A 22,132-nucleotide genomic window follows, 5' to 3' on the forward strand; every position below is an offset into this window, starting at 1 on the left:
GGGGTTCTATAAAAGTAAAAAGGCCCCAAGAGTGATACAGAACAGAAAGTCACAATCTATAGAAACAAAGACTTTACAGGCAACATGGCATCATTAAAATCATCTCTCTCAATAATCAGTCTCAATGTGAATGGCCTAAATGCTCCCATAAAATGCCACAGGGTTGCAGATTGGATAAAAAGACATGACCCATCCATTTGCTGTCTACAAGAGACTCATTTTGAACCTAAAGATACATCCAGACTGAAAGTAAAGTGATGGAATACCATTTCTCATGCCAACGGACCTCAAAAGAAAGCTGGGGTAGCAATTCTCATATCAGACAGATTAGATTTTAAATTAAAGACTATACTTAGAGATACAGAAGGGCACTATATTATTCTTAAAGGATGTATCCAACAAGTGGATATGACAATTATAAATATCTATGCCCCCAACAGGGGGGCAGCAAGATACACAAGCCAACTCTAAACCAGAATAAAGAGACATATAGATAAAAATGCTATTTCAAAAAATAGAAACAGAAGGGAAGCTACCAAACTCATTCTATGAGGCCAATATTACCTTGATCCCCAAACCAGGCAAAGACCCCATCAAAAAGGAGAATTACAGACCGATTTCCCTAATGAATATGGACGCCAAAATTCTCAACAAGATCCTTACTAATAGAATCCAACAGTACATTAAAAGGATTATCCATCATGACCAAGTGGGATTCATCCCTGGGATGCAAGGGTGGTTCAACATTTGCAAATCTATCAGTGTGATAGATTATATCAACAAGAAAAAAATCCAAAAATCATATGATCCTCTCAATAGATGCAGAAAAAAGCATTTGACAAAATACAGCATCCTTACCTGGTTAAAACGCTTCAGAGTATAGGGATAGAGGGTACATTCCTCTATCTCATAAAAACCATCTATGAAAAGCCTAGAGCAAATATCATTCTCAATGGGGACAAGCTGGAAGCCTTTCCCTTAAGATCAGGAACACAACAAGGATGCCCACTCTCGCCACTATTATTCAACATAGTACTAGAAGTCCTTGCAACAGCAATCAGACAACAAAAAGGGATAAAAGGTATCCAAATTGGCAAAGAAGAAGTCAAACTGTCTCTCTTCGCAGATGACATGATACTCTATATGGAAAACCCAAAAGAATCCACTCCCAAACTACTGGAAGTTATAGAGCAATTCAGTAATGTGGTGGGATACAAAATCAATGCTCAGAAATCAGGTGCATTTCTACACATGAACAATGAGACTGAAGAAAGAGAAATTAGGGAATCCATCCCATTTACAATAGCACCAAAAATCATATGTTATCTTGGAATTAACTTAACCAGAGACGTAAAGGACCTATATTCTAGAAACTACAAATCACTCTTGAAAGACATTGAAGAAGACACAAAAAGATGGAAAAATATTCCATGCTCATGGATTGGAAGAATTAACATAGTTAAAATGTCCATGCTACCCAGAGCAATCTACACTTTCTATGCTATCCCGACCAAAATACCAAGGACATTTTTCAAAGAACTGGAACAAATAGTCCTTAAATTTGTGTGGAACCAGAAAAGGCCCCGAATCGCCAAGGAATTGTTGAAAAGGAAAAACAAAGCTGGGGGCATCACAATGCCGGATTTCGAGCTGTACTACAAAGCTGTGATCACAAAGACAGCATGGTACTGGCACAAAAACAGACACATAGACCAGGGGAACAGAATAGAGAACCCAGAAATGGACCCTCGGCTCTTTGGGCAACTAATCTTTGATAAAGCAGGAAAAACATCCAGTGGAAAAAAGACAGTCTCTTCAATAAATGGTGCTGGGAAAATTGGACAGCTACATGCAAAAGAATGAAATTTGACCACACTCTCACACCATACACAAAGATAAACTCTAAATGGATGAAAGACCTTGATGTGGGACAGAAATCCATCAAAATACTAGAGGAGAACATAGGCAGCAACCTCTATGACATCGGCCAAAGCAATCTTTTTCATGACACATCTCCAAAGGCACGAGAAACAAAAGATAAAATGAACTTGTGGGACTTCAAGATAAAAAGCTTCTGCACAGCCAAGGAAACATTCAAAAAAACTTAAAGGCAGCCCACAGAATGGGAGAATATATTTGCAAATGATACTACAGATAAAAGACTGGTATCCAAGATCTACAAAGAACTTCTCAAACTCAATACTTGAGAAACAAATAAATCATAAAATGGGCAGATGATATGAACAGACACTTTTCCAATGAAGACATAGAAATGGCTAACAGACACATGAAAAAATGTTCAAAATCATTTGCCATCAGGGAAATTCAAATCAAAACCATGCTTAGATACCACCTTATGCCAGTTAGAATGGCAAAAATTGACAAGGCAAGAAACAACAATTGTTGGAGAGGATGTGGAGAAAGGGGATCCCTCCTACATTGTTGGTGGGAATGCAAGTTGGTACAGCTGCTCTGGAAAACAGTTTGGAGGTCCCTTGAAAAGTTAAAAATTGAGCTACCCTATGATCCAGCCATTGCACTACTGGGTATTTACCCCAAAGATACAGACATAGTGAAGAGAAGGGCCATGTGCACCCCAATGTTCATAGCAGCATTGTCCACAATGGCTAAATTGTGGAAGGAACCGAGATGTCCTTCAACAGATGACTGGATTAAGAAGTTGTGGTCCATATATACAATGGAATATTACTCAGCTATCAGAAAGAATGATTTCTCAACATTTGCTGCAACATGGATGGCACTGGAGGAGATAATGCTAAGTGAAATAAGTCAAGCAGAGAAAGACAATTATCATACGGTTTCACTCATTTATGGAACATAAGAAGTAGGAAGATTGGTAGGAGAAGAAAGGGAAGAAGAAAGGGGGGTAAACAGAAGGGGAAATAAACTATGAGAGACTGTGCACTCTGGGAAACAAACTGAGGACTTTGAAGGGGAGGGGGTGAGGGAATGGGATAGGCTGGTGATAGGTAGTAAGGACGGCACATATTGCATGGTGCACTGGGTGTTATACGCAACTTATGAATCATCGAACTTTACATAAAAAACCAGGGATGTACCATATGATGAATAACATAATATAATAAAAATATTATAAAAAATAAATAATCATGTTACCTGCAAGAGGAAAAAGTGTGACCTTTTCCTTTCCAATTCTGATTCCTTTTATTTCTTTTTCTAGCCTTATCCCTCTAGTGAGTACCATGTTGAATAAGAGTGGTGGGAGTGGGCACTCTTGTGTTATTACCAATCTTAGAGGAATAATTTTCAACATTCTTTCATTGAGGATGATGTGGGCTTGTCATATATGGCCTTTATTTTGTTGGCATATGTTCCTTCTATGCTTAATCTGGCAACAGTTTTTATCATGAAAGGATGTTGAGTTTTGTCAAATGATTTTTCTTTGTCTATTGAGATGATTATATGATTCTTTTTCATTTGGTTAATGTACTATATTACTTTGATTGATTTACATATGTTGAACCACCTTTGCATAAACAAAGACAAATCACTTGATCATGATGAATGATCCTTTTAATGTGCTGCTGAATTGGATTTGCTAGTATTGTATTGAGAAATTTTGCATTCATATTTATCATGGAGATCAGCTTGCAGTTTTCTAGTAGTGTCCTTTTGTGGTTTTGGTATCAGGATAATGACAGCCTTATAAATAAATTTGGGAGTGTTCCCTCCTCTTTGATTTTTTAAATAATAATAATAATAATAATTATATACACATATATGTATATATAGTATTATAGCCAATGAAATTAGAGAATGAATTAAAAACATAAAGGGGAAGAACCATTCTTATTTTAAGATATAACTATCTTCTCAATAGGAAATTTATGTATGCATTTTGAGGGTAGAATCTTCCTAAATTTACTATTAATACTTGAAATGGATAACAAGTTTGGGTTTACTTCGCCCAGTTTTTATATGGTGAATATTATAACCTTGAGTTATTCCCCTCAGCATGAGAGAATGTTATTGTGCCATATATTTATGACTTGTGTCTTTTGAAGTATGTAGTACTTTTATGAAAATTAATAAAAACATTGTATCAATCTTTGTGCATGACCATATTTCTACTAATCATGAGTATTATACAATCAACGAAATGTATTTGCATTAAATACATTTACCTATACATAATTTTAGGAAGATGGAGCTCTTCTTTTTTGACCTGACAATTAACCATATTGTGGACTTGCAAACATATATAGTTGAGCATAGAGTTACAATACTGCGTTGCACACTTAAAAATTTCTTAAAGGGTAGATCTCATGGTAAATATTCTTACTGCACCAAGAAATGTAAATATATTTATGAATATATTTACATTATATATATAAATTATATTATATATGTAAATATATATATTTACCAGGGACTAGCAGGCAGATGTTATGCTTCAGTTTCATTACATTGGTTTTTCCATCAAGGAGTAGTAGTGATTTGCCCAGGCTTTGTTCTTGTTGTTACTTTGCCCTTCCTGCTCAATGGCTTCTCTTAATAGGACTGTATCTGAACTGAACAAATACCTTATTCACTGTATGCCATACTGCAGTAGAGCTTTGGTGCAATGCACTCATGTCACAAGAACAGATGTAAGGCAATGCACTCATTCCCATGGGATTCAGTGGAATCATCCGGCACCTCATCAAACAGAATCAGGTGAACTTATGGAATGGTGGAATCACTTATTGAAGACCCAGTGGTTGACTCAGTGGTTGGAACAACTGGCTATTAGCACTTTACATAGTTGGGTAATTGTCTCAAGGATATGGTCTATACTCTGCATTAGCCAACAGTGTATGAGGCTATTTCTTTCATAATCAGACTATTGGCCCAAGTACCTTGGGTCAAAATGGGAATGCCAGCTACCACACTAAAACCTGCTAACCCACTTTTTTTCTCCCTTGCTGTCCCTATGTCATTAGGCTTTTGTGAATTAGTATACTTACTACTCAACAGAGGGATAATTTTACTGGGGGACACAGCAATTTCTCCTGTCTCCTGGGTATTCATTTCACTGAACCAACAGGTAAACAAAATGCTTTGTATTCTTTCGGGTAACTGATAGTGATTAGCAAAAGGTATTAATAGAAAGGGGAGGGGGAGGTGGATAGAAGTAACCCAGGGAATTTTCCAGAATACCTTCCAACACCATCATGTCTGAAGGTAAATATTAATCAACAAGTTTAGCAATTCAACACGGCAAGGCCACGGGGCCCAGATCCTTCATCAGTGGGGTTTGAATGACTCCAGCAGGTAAGCAGCTTCTGGATTCTAAGTTTATTGCTGAGACCAAGAGGAATATAGAAAGAAAATATCAACTATTGCCCTTGATCAGTTGCATATGTGAGGACTTAAGAGCTACCATTATTTTCTTCCCCTTTTTTATGGCAGTTATTCAGTGATTTAATTTTTATCATATACAAATTGGGATTTTTGGACTGATATTGAACAATTTAAAAAAATATTTGAAGTCTATACAGTGGCTCTTGAGAAATTACTTAATATATGACACCTGGACAAACAACTTTCAAGCAATTAAAATTATAAGGTGAACCTAACTGTAAATCCATTTAATCGTTATTTAACCTCTACTTAAGGAATTAGAGGGCATTTACTGGGCTAATTTACCCCACATCATACCCATGCTATTGTACTTCTAATTATCAGTTATCATTGACAAAATATAGCTAAAGAATAAATATAGAGAATTTTTAAGTGAAAATGAGTAAGCTTTATAACTAGGAGAAAAAGTTCCCTAAAATATATTTAATTACATGGTATTTTCTTTCATATCTATGTCAGTTAGCCTACCACAAGTTTTGTTGTAATGATGTAATGATAAATTGAAATGTTTCTTTTTCAGTGAAGAAATTAAGACAGAAAGATCCTTTTGGTCCCTTCCAAAGGATTCACACAAGAAAAGAAAAAAATAAACTGTTGTATGTATTTCGGCTCCTAGTAAGTTTAGGCTCTTCTTTTTCCTCTCTCTCTTTCTTTCTCTCTCTCTTTCTTTCTTTCTTTCTTTCTTTCTTTCTTTCTTTCTTTCTCTTTTTCTTTCTCCCCCCTTTTTCTTTCTTTCCTTTTCTTTTCCCTTTCTTCCTTTCTTTCCCTTTTTCTTTTCCTTTTCCTTATTATTATTCTTTTCTTTTTCCTTTCTTTTCCTTTCCTTTCCTTTCCTTCCTTTTTTTTACTCCCCCCCCAACACATCTAGAGCCTCTGTGGGTCCTCATGGATCTTGGCTCTGGAGCCTGGGTACCTTACTTATGCTGCTTTCTCTCCCAGGGGAACTATCTCCCAGAAGGTAAGAGAAACCTCACTGCTGTAATTATTTGAAAAAGTTACACCATTATGGTAAAATCAAAGCCAGTAGAGATGCCTGCTGCTGATATTCTGGCAGATGATCAGAGATTCCAGATAGCTCAGGACCTCTACTTACATATCCAAGACAATCTACCTTCCTTCTTTCAAAGCATTCAGCATCCAAGGATGCAGGACAGAGAATATCCCTCGGACTGATTCCTCAGATTCACCTTGTATAACTATAGAATATCATTCCGGGAATTCTCTCAGTATTAGCAAAGCATCATTTGGAAAATTCACCGTGTGTCTCTTCTACAAAGGACTATAGCATTTTTCAAGAAATAACGACCTAAGGAAAGTACAGTTTTTAATTAGAGCAACAAGGGAAATTAGCCCAATTTCTCTGTGGGAAGAACTAAAACTGGGATGATAAACATGCATTTGGAATTTTTTTGGGGGGGAGGGATTCATTTTATCTTGACATAGTGGTTATTTAGAACTTGTGGCATGGTCATTAATTAACTTAATGTTTACCCTTTCTAGAATTAAAAGAATAACAAGAATAAACCATCAGGATTCTGTGGCTTCCTTTTCAGAATCTGACAAAATACCAAACAATATAAGGTGAGACTAAATCTTAAAACATGTGAGTTTTGACAAGTGATAAGCCACAAACTGACTACTTGTTTATTGGCTATTCTAAGAAAGACTCTCCCTTTTCTAGGTATAAACGTTTTCAGGCATAAACTTATTAACATTAGAACAAGTTTGATATGAATAAATCTGGATAATAAAATGATCTACAATCTTACCCCTGGGGGAGATTAGAAGAAAACAAGTAGAATACATTTAAGAAATATTTCACAACTACTTTAGGCTCTCTCTTCACCTTTTAAGTAAGTATTTTATGCCTCTTCAGACCTCGTGTATCATCTATTTAAAATTTTGCTCTTTTATAATACAATGATTTGCATATTTAAGTTTTGATGGGGCTGGTGAATAACAAGCATATAACCATAACGCACCATGCCACTTTTCTGCCAGGCATCTCTTTCTCGGGCAAGATATTATACTTCTCTCAGATTTCTTTATTCTTTTTAATCTTTAACATTTTCTCTGATTCTGTCCCTCAACTTAGAATGGTTTATCCAAAAAAATAATATCCCAAACATATTATTAATTTTCAACCTAACTAGTGCTGATTATTTTGGTGTGCATTGTTGGATTGAACACAGGAAGATATGATAGAAATAATAACAGCTAATACCTGTCGGGTGTTTATTCTGTTAGAAATGGTACTACTTACGTGCACTGCCTAAGTACCTCCAAGAAAACTTGGGGAGTTACAGTGTTTTCATGCCTGGTTTGTGTGAGGATACAGTGGTATAGTAGCTTGCCAGAAGTTACAGCAGTAACGTAAGTACCACAAGTAGGTTATAAAGAGGATATAATGTATCTTCAGGATTGAGGATGTGCGAAGCAGCCCTGGACGTTCCTGTACTTAAACTAAACCCATGCTAACCATCTGAGTATTTCAGAGTCGTCAAGTTTTTCTGATTGTGCATGCTTGGGTGTCATTCAACATGTATTTATATAATAGATATTGATTAATTGCTATCTGCCAGACAGAGAATGTTGCGATGTCATACATGAGGACAAGTTGAAATTTTGATATTAAGGAAGAACTTATTAATATTCAATATGAATATTAAAATATGGTGATAATAGCTACTATCCTCAGGAGCAGGATATATGCAGATGTGTTTTAACCCAGGTTGAAAGATTGGAGAATTCATTTTGGGAGTAAGAAACTTTAATTAACTCGAAAGTACAAACAGAGGTAAATCAGGTAAAGGAACCAGAACAGATTATTATAGAAGGTGGTAATCTGCAGTGATTAATGATGCATGGATTCTGGAGCCAGGTTTTTCGACTACAAATGCCAATTCCGAGCCTAGTAGGTGGCTATCAACAGACTTCAGTTCTCTGTATTTTAGTTTCCCCGTGTGTAAACTAGGAAACAGCACTCACCTCACATTATTGTTGTGTGGATTAAGAGAGCCACTATAAATGCATTTACAAGAGTGGCCGACATATAAAAAGTACTCCATTATCGTTATTATTCTTGTTATTTAGGCAGAACCATGCATATAGAGCCCTGAGAGGACAGAGTGACCATATTGTCAACACAATCAGGTCAAATCCTTAGTTGAGCTACCAAGTAAATGAGGTATGATGGCTGTGAGTCATATCCCCAGCAAATAGGAATGCAATCAACAATCCCTCATATGTGTTTTTTGTGGGGTATCCTTTCTTTTTTTCTTTCAGTATCCTTTTCTAAAGTAACTCTTCCATCTAGACTACCTGTAAGCCTTCTTAAAAAAACTATGAGCTGCAGGCTGAGGGAGTGCAGGGAAACTGTCATTATGAAGGGGCTATGGAGGCCCATCTGGGAGAGAAGTCCTAGCATTTGAGCCTTAATAATGTTTGTGTGTGTTCGTGTACAACTTTGATTTTAGTGAATAAATAACTTACATCAAAATTCAAAATTTCCATTACTATCACAAAGTAATTGTACCTCTTAAGTAGTTTTGAAATTGAGTCACTTTCTTTATATCTGCTTTCTTTATATCCTTAATGTAAATTAAGGACTCGAAGTTAGGTTTTCCTAAAGTAGGCTGCTGAATCCCCTAATATCTCCAGACGTATGTACTGTAATTCCTTCCCAAATGTTCTCTATTAAATTATTTATGCTCTCTTCCAATTACTCCTTCATGACAATGAATTTATTGCATAAATCATGATTCAGAAACATACACAGAAGTGATACTTGCAAATGCATTTGGGTGGGAAGGAATTGCATTAGATTCAGAGGAAAAAAACCTAATTCCACCACTTGTAGAAAGAGGGACATAAAACTAACTTTTGGATTCTTCATCAGTTGCAATGGTTTAAATTTAAGTCACAGTAATTTTATAAAGTAAAAATGAATGATGACTATAGAATAGGTTTATAAGTCCTAATTCTGCAATGATTATTTGTAGCTAGGATCAAAGCCCAGAGTTCATTTGTTTATTTTACCTTGTGCCTCTCAGCAGGTTTCTGCCATGGGTGAGAGGGGGACAAGCAATCACTCAGAAGTGACTGACTTCATTCTTGTAGGCTTCAGGGTCCGCCCAGAGCTCCACACTCTCCTCTTCCTGCTCTTCCTGCTTGTGTATGCCATGATCCTTCTAGGGAATGTTGGCATGATGACCATTATTATGACTGATCCACGGCTGAACACACCAATGTATTTCTTCCTAGGCAACCTCTCCTTCATTGACCTCTTCTATTCTTCTGTTATTGCCCCCAAGGCCATGATCAACTTCTGGTCTGAGAGCAAGTCCATCTCCTTTGCAGGCTGTATGACCCAGTTCTTTCTCTTTGCCCTCTTTATTGTGGCTGAGGGATTTCTCCTGGCAACCATGGCTTATGACCGCTTCATTGCCATCTGCAACCCCCTCCTCTACTCTGTCCAGATGTCAACTCGTCTCTGCATTCAGTTGGTGGCTGGATCCTATTTTTGTGGCTGCATCAGCTCAGTTCTTCAGACAGGCATGACATTTACTTTGTCCTTTTGTGCTTCCCGGGCCATTGACCACTTTTACTGTGATACTCGCCCACTTCAGAGGATATCTTGTTCTGACTCCTTCATCTATAGGATGATTTCTTTCTCCTTATCTGGGATCATTATCTTGCCTACCATCATAGTTATTATTATTTCATACTTGTATATTGTGTCCACAGTTCTAAAGATACGCTCGTCTGAGGGACGTAAGAAAGCCTTCTCCACTTGCAGCTCTCACCTAGGAGTTGTGAGTGTATTGTATGGTGCTGTCTTTTTTATGTATCTCACTCCTGACAGATTTCCTGAGCTGAGTAAAGTGGCCTCCTTATGTTACACCTTAGTCACTCCCATGTTGAACCCTTTGATTTACTCCCTGAGAAACAAAGATGTCAAAGAAGCTCTAAAGAAACTTCTAGAGATGAGAAACATAATTGTTTGATTTTTATTTCTTTTCCACCTTTGATTTTCTGGCAGTTTCTGTCATACTCCTTGGGGCCATTAATAAAAATCATTCTTCTGAACATGATACAAAAGACCATCAGAACTTTTTCCAGGTGAGTTACCTGGAACGCTGTTAATCCTGAATGTCCTGGATATTGGAGATATCCTGGATATTAGAGCATTTTTCAAGATGAACCTCACACTATCTCAAATATGACTTTGTTTCACAGAATTGATTTCTATTTATTTTAATGGCTTGCTGCTGAACTTGACTTTTTTATGTTATTATGCTGTGTAAACAATGTTTTGTCTGGTGTTTGTCTTAAAATTGCTCCTGGCACTATACATAATCACTAATAACTGACAATAATGCCCAGCTTCTTTCTTCTTCTTCTTTTTTTTCTTTGAGAGAGAGAGAGTGAGAGTATGGGCAGAGGCAGAGGGAGAGAATTTCAAACAAACTCTCCCCTGAGCACAGAGTGTGACATGGGGCTCAATCTCATGACCTAAGATCATGACCTGAGTGGAAACCAAAAGTCAGATGCTTAACTGACTGAGACATCCAGGTGCCCCAGTGCCTGATTTTTTTAAAATTATATTTTCCAATTTAATAAATACTTTTTTAGCATGTTAAATTGAATTTTCATTTTGAATCAAGTATGATATGTGTGTTTTATCAAGAGGAAGAAATAACAATAAGAAACAAACAGTAAGTAATCTTTGCTATACACATTAATTTGGAAAATTTTATATCAAATGCGTCAGGTATTGTAGGTTGCTCTGAGGCACTGCTAATTGGTAAATCTTAGTATAAAGAACCAAAGTGATAGATAGAGACCTGCAAACATTTTTACGCAATCATTCCCTCAGTTTGATTTGTCACGCATTTTTTCCTGTGTTAATTATTGTGAAAAACATTGAATAAAAGTATGGAGCAAGTTAGTCATTAAAATAGTGTGTACTCCTTTATGCCCCTGAATATTCATTTATTTGGTAATTTTATTGACTGTGTAATAATAGCCCTATTCTTTAGGGAGCTTACCATTTAGTGTGAGAATCACATCCTTGCACAGATACTTCAAATCCATAGATGTTTATGCCAAAGAGGAACATACAGATTTCAAAGTAGTGTGCCTGAAAGCAGGTGCTCGCAATCAGGGAACGTCTTTAGGCTAAGTGGAAATTGTATTTAAAGGGAGTAAGATTGGAGTTAGTATATTGCTGTATCAGTTCATGTTATTGATGTGGGCTTGAAGTATACCAATGTAAGTGAAAAGATGCTGATTTGAAAATTTGTGGATTAGATACAGAGAACTGATTAACTGGCTAGTATGAGGGGAGTACACCAAGGAGGTGTCTCTCACCATTTTTGAACTTGTATCATGTTTCTGGTGATGGTACCAACAGATAAAAAGTAAAGGAACTCGTAGCAAAATAAGAATAGAGGGACATTTCCTCAACTTGAAAATGAATATCTACAAAAACCTACAGCTAAGATTACATTTAATGGTGCTGAAAGAGAAGCTTTCCCACTAAGAGACAGGAATCAGCCAAAGATGTCCCTCTTCACCATATCTCTTCAGCATTTGTTTGGAAGTCTTAAGTGATGCAACAGACAAAAAGGAAATAAAAGTGTTATGGGCTGAATTATGTCTTCCCAACTCATATGTCGAAGCCCTAACTCCTAGTATCTCAGTATGCGGCAATAGCTGGAGGTAGAGCCTTTGAAACAAGGCTGCTATAGTGGGTTCTAATACAGTCTGGCCAGTGTCTTGATAAGAAGAGATTAGGAGACACATAGAGACACTGGAGTTGCATGTGCTCTGAGGGACAACCATGTGAAAAGGAAACCAGAGGCAGACATCTGCAAGCCAAGGAGAGAATCCTCAGAATATTTATTTATGGCCCCTTCATCGTGGAATTCTAGTCTCTGGAACTGGGAGAAAAAAAATGGTGGTTAAGGTATCCAGTCTGTGTTATTCTGCTGTGGCAGCTGTAGCCAATTAGTATAAAAGATTATACGGAATGAAAAGGAAGAGTAACTTTATCTTTGTTCATAGGTGACATGGTTGTCTATGTAGAAAATCTGAAAGAATTGACAAAAACACCTTCCTGAAAGTAATAGGAAATAGAGGAGGGTTGCAGGATACATGATTAATACACAAAAGTTAAGTGGTTTCCGTATACCATGAATGAGCAAGTAGAATTTAAAATTAAAACACAATACCATTTATATTATCACTTCCCTCCAATAAAACACTTAGGAATGAATTTCAAAAAATATGTACCAGATTTCTAGGAGGAAAGGTATACAATTCTAATGGAAGAAATAAAAAAGAACCTAGATAAATGGAGACCCATTGAAGGTTCATGGAGAAGAAGACTAATATCGCCAAGGTGTCATTTCTTCCCAACTGAGATATACATTCAATGCAATCTCGATGAAAATTCCAGCAAGTTATTTTTTGGTTATTGACAAACTTCAGATATTAAAGTGAAGTTTATATGAAAAGGTAAAAGACCAGAAAAGCCAGCAGTATATGGTAGGAGACGAACAGAATCAGAGGACTGAGACTATACAACTTCACCTATACACAACCATACAGCTACAATAATCAAGATAATTGGTATCGTAAAAGAATAAACTAATAGAATAATGGAACAGAATTTAGAAAGTTAAAATAGAGCCACATCGACGGAGTCAACTGATTTTTGACAAAGGAGCAAAAATAATACAATGGAGAAAAGGTAGGTTGCTCAATAAAGAGTGCTGGGATAGTTGGACATCCACATGCAAAAATGAGAGAACAGGCATAAACTTTACACCATTCACAAAAACTAGGTCAAATGGTAAAACACAAAATTCTAAAACTCTTAGGAGATAACATAGGAGAAATCCAGATGATTTTGGGTTTGGCAATGCCTTTTGAGATACAACACCAAGGCACAATCCGTGAAAAGTATAACTGATAAGTTGAGCTTCACTAAAACTAAGAACTTCTGCTCTGTGAATGATATTATCAGTGATTGAGAAGGAAAGACAGTGGCTAGGGGAAAGTATATAGAAAATATATCTGATGAAGGATATCCAAAATATGTAAAGAATACTTAGTACTCAACTATAAGAAAACAACCTTATTAAAAAATGGAACAAAGACCTTAACAGATACCTCACTCAAAATGATATGCAGATGGCAAATAAACACACAAAAAGGTGCTTCACATCATACATAATCAGGGAATATGATATAAAACAATGATGGGATACTACTATGCACCTGTCAGAATAACCCAAATGCAAAATGCTGACATTAAATAATTGTATGTGGAGCAACAGGAACCCTTATAGATTGCTAGTGGGTGCTACAAAATTGTACAGCTATGTTGGAAGACAGTTTGGCAGTTTCTTAGAAAACTAAACACAGTCTTATTGATCTATGATGTAGGAATTAGGCTGCCTGATATTCATCCAAAGGAGTTGAAAACTTATGTCCATACCAAAACCAGCACATGGAATTTTATGGCAGCTTTATTCATAATTGCCAAAATTTGGAAGCAACCAGGTTTCCTTCAGTAAGTGAATGGATAAATAGCCCATGATATATCTGGGGGATAAAACACCATTTAGTGCTGAAAGTTAGACTATCTAGCTGTGAAAAGACGAGGAGGAATCTTAATTACCTATTACTGAGTGAAAGAAGCCAATCCGAAAAGAGTACCTATTGTATGATTACAACTTTATGACCTTCTATAAAAGGCAAAACTGTAGAGTGAGGAAAAAGATCAGTGGTTGATAGGGGCTGTGGGTGGAGGGAGAGATGAACAGCAAAGGAGAAAAGATTTTTAGGACACTGAAAACACTTTTTATGATGCTATCATTATGGATACACCATTTATATTTGTCCAAACCCTAACACATACAATAGCAAGGGTGAACTCTTGAGTAAACTGGGGATTTTGGGTGACAGTGGGTGCCACGATAGGTTCATCAGTTGTAATAAACGTACTAATCTGGTGGGGGGTGTTGACAATGGACGAAGGTATGTGTGCATGGGGGCAAGGGTACATGATAGATCTCTATACCTTAAACTTCTATAAAAATTAACGCCTTAATTAAAAAACAAACAAACAAATAGAAAAAAAACCAGTGTACTACTACACACCTATCAGAATGGCCAAAATCAAAGCCACTGACTACGTCAAATGCTGTCAAGGGTGTGGAGGGACAGCAGTCCTTACTCATTGCTGATGTGAATGCAAAGTGGTACAGCCATTTTGGAAGACAGTTTTTCCGTGTCACACAAAACTCAACATGCCCTTAGTATATAATCCAGCAATTGTGCTCCTTGATATTTACCCAAACAAGTTGAAAACTCCTGTCCGCACAAGAACCTGCCTACGAATCGTGAATGAATGATAAACTGTGCTACATCCGGACAACAGAATAATACTCAGCACTAAAAAGAAACGAGCCAAACCTTTCAAGCTGTGCAAGGACATGAGGGAGCTGTAAATGCACATTATTAAGTGAAAGAAGCAAACTGAAAAGGGTACATACTGCATGATTCTCACTCTACAACGTTTTTCAGTTATTGTACCTTTAAACTCCAGAATATGTTTTTGAAATAATTTCTATATTTTTGGTTTTTGCTTGTTTATTTTTTGACTATATTATTGAAATCTCTTTGCACTGAGAAGCACTCTGTGTCACCTCAGAGGCATAAGCTTAGGCTTGTGCATACACTGGGGTGGCAGTGGTTTTATTGGGCTAACTTGGCCGTGTCCTCCCCTGATGATTTTGTTGAGTGATGTGCCTCTGTAGGTTTTCACCCAGCAGAGCGACTCCACTAATTCTTCTTGTTCTATTGTTTTGAAAACATTATGGGACATATATTTCCTTATTATCTTTCATACCTTTACTATCCAATTGTTTTGGTCCCCTCTGCAAGGATAGTCTTTAAGGCCAGTCTTTGAGGTTTGCTCCAACCCTAGGAGGGCCTGCTTTGTTGTGTCCTTCCCTGGTTCTCTGGTAGACTTCTAGTTGGTCCTCAGTTAGCTTGTTGCTCTGTGGAGCTACCAACCTCTCGTAACTGCTGTTCACCAGATGTGTATTGTGTTTGAGAGTCCCTCATGCTTGAACTTTCCCACAAAGACACAAAAAACATTATTGTTCCAAATAACGTCAGATCACTTGAGGGAAGCTTCGGAGCCCTCTGTTACTATGGCCTGCCTTTCATTCTGGGTAAAACCAGGAGCAGTGGCCCAGTTCTCTCAGAGTGACACCCTGGCTTTATGAGGAGGTTTCTGGGTGAGGCCAGTAGCCTATGGTCTTCTAAGCTTATCCCTCTTGACAAAAAATCTCTATCCTTTGACCTGGAGCAACTGAAATTGGGGCCCCATTAGTCTTGGACTATTGTACCTGGGGTAGAGCTTCTAGCCTATGAATGGGTCTTGGGTAGAGGAAGAGATCTCCAGACACTGTAGCCACTCTTGTCTTGAGTAGAGCTTCTGCAGCTTGGAGCTGGAGGAAATAAGAAATGTCTTGGGCCTGCCACCCTCAAGGTGATTTGGTAGCCCATGCCTGGGATCTAGGGGAAGAGGAGCCCCTGTGCTCTTGTGTACACTTGCCTGTGTACTTTCTATCATGCTAGGCTGAAAAGGGGAGGGCAGTTGTGGGAGTGGGCTCTGGCTCCAACACAGATGCGTGCATGTTCCTATGGGCTCTATTCACATTATCTAAAAGGTGAAAACACCTCAACTGCCCATCGGTTTAAGAGTGCATAAACAAAATTTGGTATAAGTGTTCAATGGGAAATGGAATGCTACTGAGCATTCAAAAGAAAAATGACTTACACACATGACAAAGTGAAGACATTTCAAATGCATTTTACTCAAAGTAAGCCTGCCAGAAAAAAGTGCATATTATATGCAGATTCAATAGATAGGTAGATAGATAGATGATAGATAGATGGAGGTGCAAAAAAAAAAATCAGATCACTGGTTATCTGGGAAGGGGGTTGGAAGGAGACGTGATCTAACTAGGGGCATGATAAATCTTTTATAGATGATGGAAAAGTTCTATATCTTGGGCCACCTGGCTGTCTTAGTCAGAAGAGCAGGTGACTCTTGATTTCAGGGTCATGAGTTCAAGCACTTTCTAACGTGTAGAGATTACTTAAATGAATTAAAAAAAAAAGTAACAAACAAAATCTGTATCTTCTTGTGGTGAGGGTTTCAGTGATGTGTAAAACTGCCGCAACTCAGATATGTATCGTCTGACTGAACAGCATTTATTTTACAATAACTGTTTCTCAATACAGTGGTTGAGAAAAGAATTGGGCAGATCTTCTTTTAGATTCATGGGCTTACATTTAAAAGCAATCACTCAGAAATGTCTTTTTTTGGGGGGGGGGATTCGAGATTTAATTTTGGCCTAAAAACAGGAAACTACTGAAGGCTTAGAAGATATTTATCATATAAAAATCTCAATTATACAAGTAGGCTATAAACTTTTAATATAATCGTTAGCGTAGCAGTAGTTGTGTGAGGATTCACCACCATTCACACTATCGTTTATGTTTCTGTTTTCTTAATACTATCATTTAAATTAAGAAAACTTCACTAGTTATTGACACAAAAATCAGCTATAGTTATAAATTCAATGGAAGGTCATTAGATGAGTTTGAAGAAGTTCCTTTTGTGCATGATGTTTTAGACAAGTGTGGTTTTAAATCATGTAATTACAAAATCAAAATATTAGCTATATATTACTGGAATGATTCTGCACATGACTTGTCCTACAACTTTGACCAGTTTATGAACAGTCCTATAATTCATATATCAAATTGAAGGAACTATACACACACACACATATATATTTATACATTTGTGTATGTATTTTGATTAATTTATATTAACATGCTAGATATTCTTCTTCTTCTTCTTCTTCAATATATCCCTGTTTTCACAACTTACACTGTACAGCACATGCATCCACCTTGAATGAAAAGTAAAATGAGGAGAGTAATTTCCTAACAGGAGTGAGAACAGAATATACCTGAATGCAATTCCTGTAGTAATACAGAAATTTCTTGACACCAGGAAAAGAAAAAAAAAGTCAGCGTTGAAAAACTACTGTACACATCTTCTCCTGGTGAGGTCTGTTCTCTCCTAGCTTAGCCTGCGGATTCTTCTCTGAGTCAGCTGGAGGACACTGGGTATGTATTGTTCTAGGGAACGATACACCCAGTGATCTTTCTCGGCGTTCCTCCCAAAGACATCCTGGTGTGTGTGTGTGTGTGTGTTTGTGAGAGTGAGCGAGAGAGAGAGAGAGAGAGAGAGAGAGAGGTAATATTTGATGTTACGTGTATGTGTGTCCAATGGTGGTTGTGGGGGGGACAGCACGTGGTGCAGATAGAGGAACATTGTTCCCCTTGACAGTCCACACTCTTGTCAGGGTCTTTTTTCTCAGTTTGATAAAGGATTACTAATATCCAATGGACAAAGGTTTAAAGAGTTAGGAGCCTCTTTCATTTCAGGCTTATTCCATTATAGGACTCAGGAGTTGCCTGAGGGCCTCTGCATTTTATTCCCAGGGGAGGGTTAGTAAAACATGCCTCTTTCAGCCTACACATGTTTCTGCTTCATCTCAGGAATGCAACAAGACACAACCTTAGCAAAGTGAGCACTTCATGAAGTTTTTCTACTTAGTGAGTCCCCTGTTTTCCCCAGTAATCTGTATTTTTAATGTGAATGAAAGAAATGACATTTGTTTAAGAATAAGAAAGGTTCTTAATTTGTTTCTATGGACTCTGAGAAACAAATTCTATGGATAGATAAGAAAGCGTTAAGCGTTCTTAAGAAAGACGTAGGTAGAGGGATGAACAGATGTCACATCTGATGATAAGATCTTATTTTGCATTTCATTGGAGGCTCTGTTGCCTTTTTGGTCGTTTTACAATCTTTCCCATTAGTTCTCTCCAGGGAGAAAGGTAAAGATCGAAATGACAAAGTAGTAGGCAGTTTCTCAAGCTCTGTCTGTGGAAACGAGAACAGATACTCTTGGACACTTGGGAGTGCCTCATGGCAGAGTGTGAAGGGACAAGGGCCGAGAAAGTTACTGTCTTCCTCTCTCAGACTTAACATCAATAGTGTAGAAAGCAGGAGGAATGGACAAATCTGACAGCTATTAAATATGTGGATTTAACAAATTTATATGAAATTTATGTAATGTAATCATTCAAGTGACTCCGAGATGTAGATACTGTTATGTACTCCATTTTACAGGAGGAAATAACAATGGGGAGATAGTATGTAACTCGCCCAAAGCTGCATTGGCAAACACAGAATTTGAAAGCTCAGTATGGCACCTGAGCCTATTTTCTTAACTCTTTTTTTTTTCTAAAGATTTTATTTATTTATTCGACAGAGATAGAGACAGCCAGCGAGAGAGGGAACACAAGCAGGGGGAGTGGGAGAGGAAGAAGCAGGCTCCTAGCAGAGGAGCCTGATGTGGGGCTTGATCCCAGAACGCTGGGATCACGCCCTGAGCCGAAGGCAGACGCTGAACGACTCTGCCACCCAGGCGCCCCGCTATTTTCTTAACTCTTAAGTTAACCATGAACTATTATTACCCTTATATTTTCTTCCTCATTTACAAGGTAGCGTTGAGTCAGAGATGCTCAAACATTAGAGTCATTATTTTTCTACCTCATTACTTTTTATCAACCATCGGTCAATATTCAGCTTACTTCACCTGCCATTTTAAAGATAGTCTCTTCTTTACTGTCTCTAATAAGACTGCCTTTGGTAAAGTCATCATAACCTCTTACTTGGGTGATCACACACTTTCTGGGACTACCATCTTCTCCTTGTGAACATTTACACAAAGCCACAAGTATGATTTTTGTAAAAGGCCAGTTTGAACACAATAGTATCTTCCTAAAAACTCCCAATGCCTACCCCCTGCCTACAGAATGAAGGTCTATTTCCTTGGCTTGACATAGAGATCTGCATGATTTCCATAGGTTTCCTTTTAAGGCTCATCCCTCACTCCTTGTCTTGTGCATTACAAATCATTTATAAAGTTCATGAAGTTCACCATATAGTTATTTTCTCCCTTTGCATAGAAGCCTGTTTATTTCATGTTGCTTAATGCTATTTATTTTTAAAATGTGCTTAGGAAGTGTTCCCTGACCATTAGGACCACTCGTCTTAAGAGGTTGCACTCTTTTTGTGTTTTCTATAAACGTCTTTTTCACTGGGTTTCCATATGGCATTTTAATCCTCTAGTCAGCTATTTTCCTCTGATTTCATGGTGAACTAAGTACTGAAACTATTTATACATAGGGAATGTCATAGGGCAAAGAGTGCATCAAAAATTCATAATTATCAATATGCAATATGATGAATTAATTCTCACTAAGCCATATGTAACAAAAAATGAATTATCTTTATTTTTGGTTCATTTTCATTGCAGTTTTCTTGTGAAAAGGGAGGATTTACAAGAATAATTGACCTAAGCCAGAGAAACCATTAAATAAGTGTGTCAATCTTTCAGCCTCTGGATAATTGAGTGCCTCACATGTCACCCTTATGACTCTGTATGCTCTAGAGTATCTGTTTCTCTCATCCAGAACTCAAAAAGATTCTTCAGTAAATCTGAGATTTTATTCTGTCTTATTACGTCAGATTTTGTTATATCTACCAATTACACACATTATATAACATTTGTTACTGACTCAAGATAAATAATACATCCCAACATCATCCTTACAATGCCAGTAGCAAGCTTGGAATATATTTTCCCTAAAATCGAAGTACACAGCCATCATTATCTTTACCCAAATGAAGATGAAGTCGGAGAAAGCCATTCCACTCCAAAATCAACAGTCAGGAAAAACACCATCCAAATGTATTCTTCAGCTGAAGTACATGGGATTCAAACAAATAAACTTTCTAGAATTAAATATTTCAAAATCATGTGTGCATTCTTTCCATCAATGCCTTCCTAAGTTGTCATAATGTCCAGGCCTTTCAGTTATATCACTGTTAAGATAGAATTAAATAAAAATATTTTTTTCCCCAGGATCTTTCTCAGAGCCTCTCTGACATCTTTGTTTCTCAGGGAGTAAATCAAGGGATTCAACATGGGCGTGACTAAGGTGTAACACAGAGAAGCCACTTTACTCAGCTCAGGAAACCTGTCAGGGATGAAATACATAAAAATGATGGCACCGTACAACACACCCACGACTCCTAGGTGGGAGCTGAAAGTGGAGAAGGCTTTCTTACGTCCCTCAGTGGATTTTATCTTTAGAACCGTGGACACAATATACATATAGGACACAATAATGACAATTATGGTAGGCAAAATAATAATGCTGCATAAGAAAAAGGAAACTATCTTATGAAAGTAGAGATCAGAGCAAGAAATCCTTTGAAGTGGACGATAATCACAGTAAAAGTGGTTGATGGCCCGAGAAGCACAAAAGGACAAAGTAAACGTCACGCTGGTCAAAAGAATTGAGCTGATGCAGCCACAAAAATAGGATCCAGCCACCAACTGAATGCAGAGACGAGTTGACATCTGGACAGAGTAGAGGAGGGGGTTGCAGATGGCAATGAAGCGGTCATAAGCCATGGCTGCCAGGAGAAATCCCTCGGCCACAATGAAGAGGGCAAAGAGAAAGAGCTGGGTCACACAGCCTGCAAAGGAGATGGACTTGCTCTCAGACCAGAAGTTGATCATGGCCTTGGGGGCAATAACAGAAGAATAGAAGAGATCAATGAAGGAGAGGTTGCCTAGGAAGAAATACATTGGTGTGTTCAGCCGTGGATCAGTCATAATAATGGTCATCATGCCAACATTCCCTAGAAGGATCATGGCATACACAAGCAGGAAGAGCAGGAAGAGGAGAGTGTGGAGCTCTGGGCGGACCCTGAAGCCTACAAGAATGAAGTCAGTCACTTCTGAGTGATTGCTTGTCCCCCTCTCACCCATGGCAGAAACCTGCTGAGAGGCACAAGGTAAAATAAGTAAATGAAATATGGGCTTTGTTTCTAGTGATATATAGTTTCTTTAATGTAGAATAAATTATTTACATCTTAATTAAATATTGCATATAAAATGATTTTAATATTATGAAGAATCAGGAATTTGGATTAGATAATACTATGTCCATGAGATGGTTATTCTATGAAGCAGTGAAAGAGTTAAGGGGTTACTGTATTTAAATCATAATTTTGGGGGTGCCCGGGTGGCTCAGTGGGTTAAGTGCTGCCTTCAGCTCAGGTTATGATCTTGAGGTCCTAGGAGGCCCTCACTGGGCTCCCTGCTCAGTGCGGAACCTACTTCCCCCTCTCCGTCTGCTCTTCCCGTCCCTCAAATAAATAAATAACATCTTAAAAAATAATAATAAATCATATTTTTGCTGAGTATTTACCAAGAAAGTAACATAATATATTGTTTCATTTTAGTCACATTTTGAATTTCTATTCCTAATATATTTATAGTTAAATAATCATCTTTACCTAAAATAAGATTATTACATATAACCTAAAATATGAGAAATACATATAATCGGTGTGATAATGCTGTAGCCGTTAAGATTGCCTGTCAGTGTTTGAATCATTAAACAACGGTAACAACTATATTAGAAATATTTTTACCTTGTTTTACCTCCATCTATTTGGTTTCCATTATTACACTGTCATCTTTGAAACAGAAGAAAAAATGAG

General features: G+C 37.4%; 2 protein-coding genes across 2 annotated transcripts; one reads left to right on the forward strand and one right to left on the reverse strand.

The window, feature by feature from the left end:
- The first annotated feature begins 9,434 nt into the window (after positions 1–9,434).
- Positions 9,435–10,391, forward strand: LOC103682027 (olfactory receptor 9K2). The gene has a single exon (XM_008711595.2). It carries the CDS (start codon positions 9,450–9,452, stop codon positions 10,389–10,391), a length of 942 nt encoding a protein of 313 aa, XP_008709817.1. The 5' UTR covers positions 9,435–9,449.
- A 9,937-nt stretch (positions 10,392–20,328) lies between these two features.
- LOC103682039 (olfactory receptor 9K2-like) lies at positions 20,329–21,410 on the reverse strand. The gene has a single exon (XM_008711606.2). The coding sequence runs from the start codon at positions 21,393–21,395 to the stop codon at positions 20,433–20,435; it is 963 nt and encodes a 320-aa protein (XP_008709828.2). The 5' UTR covers positions 21,396–21,410; the 3' UTR covers positions 20,329–20,432.
- Positions 21,411–22,132: the final 722 nt, after the last annotated feature.

The sequence above is a fragment of the Ursus maritimus genome, unplaced genomic scaffold (genome assembly GCF_017311325.1).
Source record: "Ursus maritimus isolate PB19 unplaced genomic scaffold, ASM1731132v1 scaffold_26, whole genome shotgun sequence".
NCBI classification, from domain to species: domain Eukaryota; kingdom Metazoa; phylum Chordata; class Mammalia; order Carnivora; family Ursidae; genus Ursus; species Ursus maritimus.

Excerpts from the sequence above, each read along its gene's own strand:
- LOC103682027 (XM_008711595.2), top strand. The coding sequence starts at position 9,450 with ATGGGTGAGAGGGGGACAAGCAATCACTCAGAAGTGACTGACTTCATT.
- LOC103682039 (XM_008711606.2), bottom strand. The coding sequence starts at position 21,395 with ATGGGTGAGAGGGGGACAAGCAATCACTCAGAAGTGACTGACTTCATT.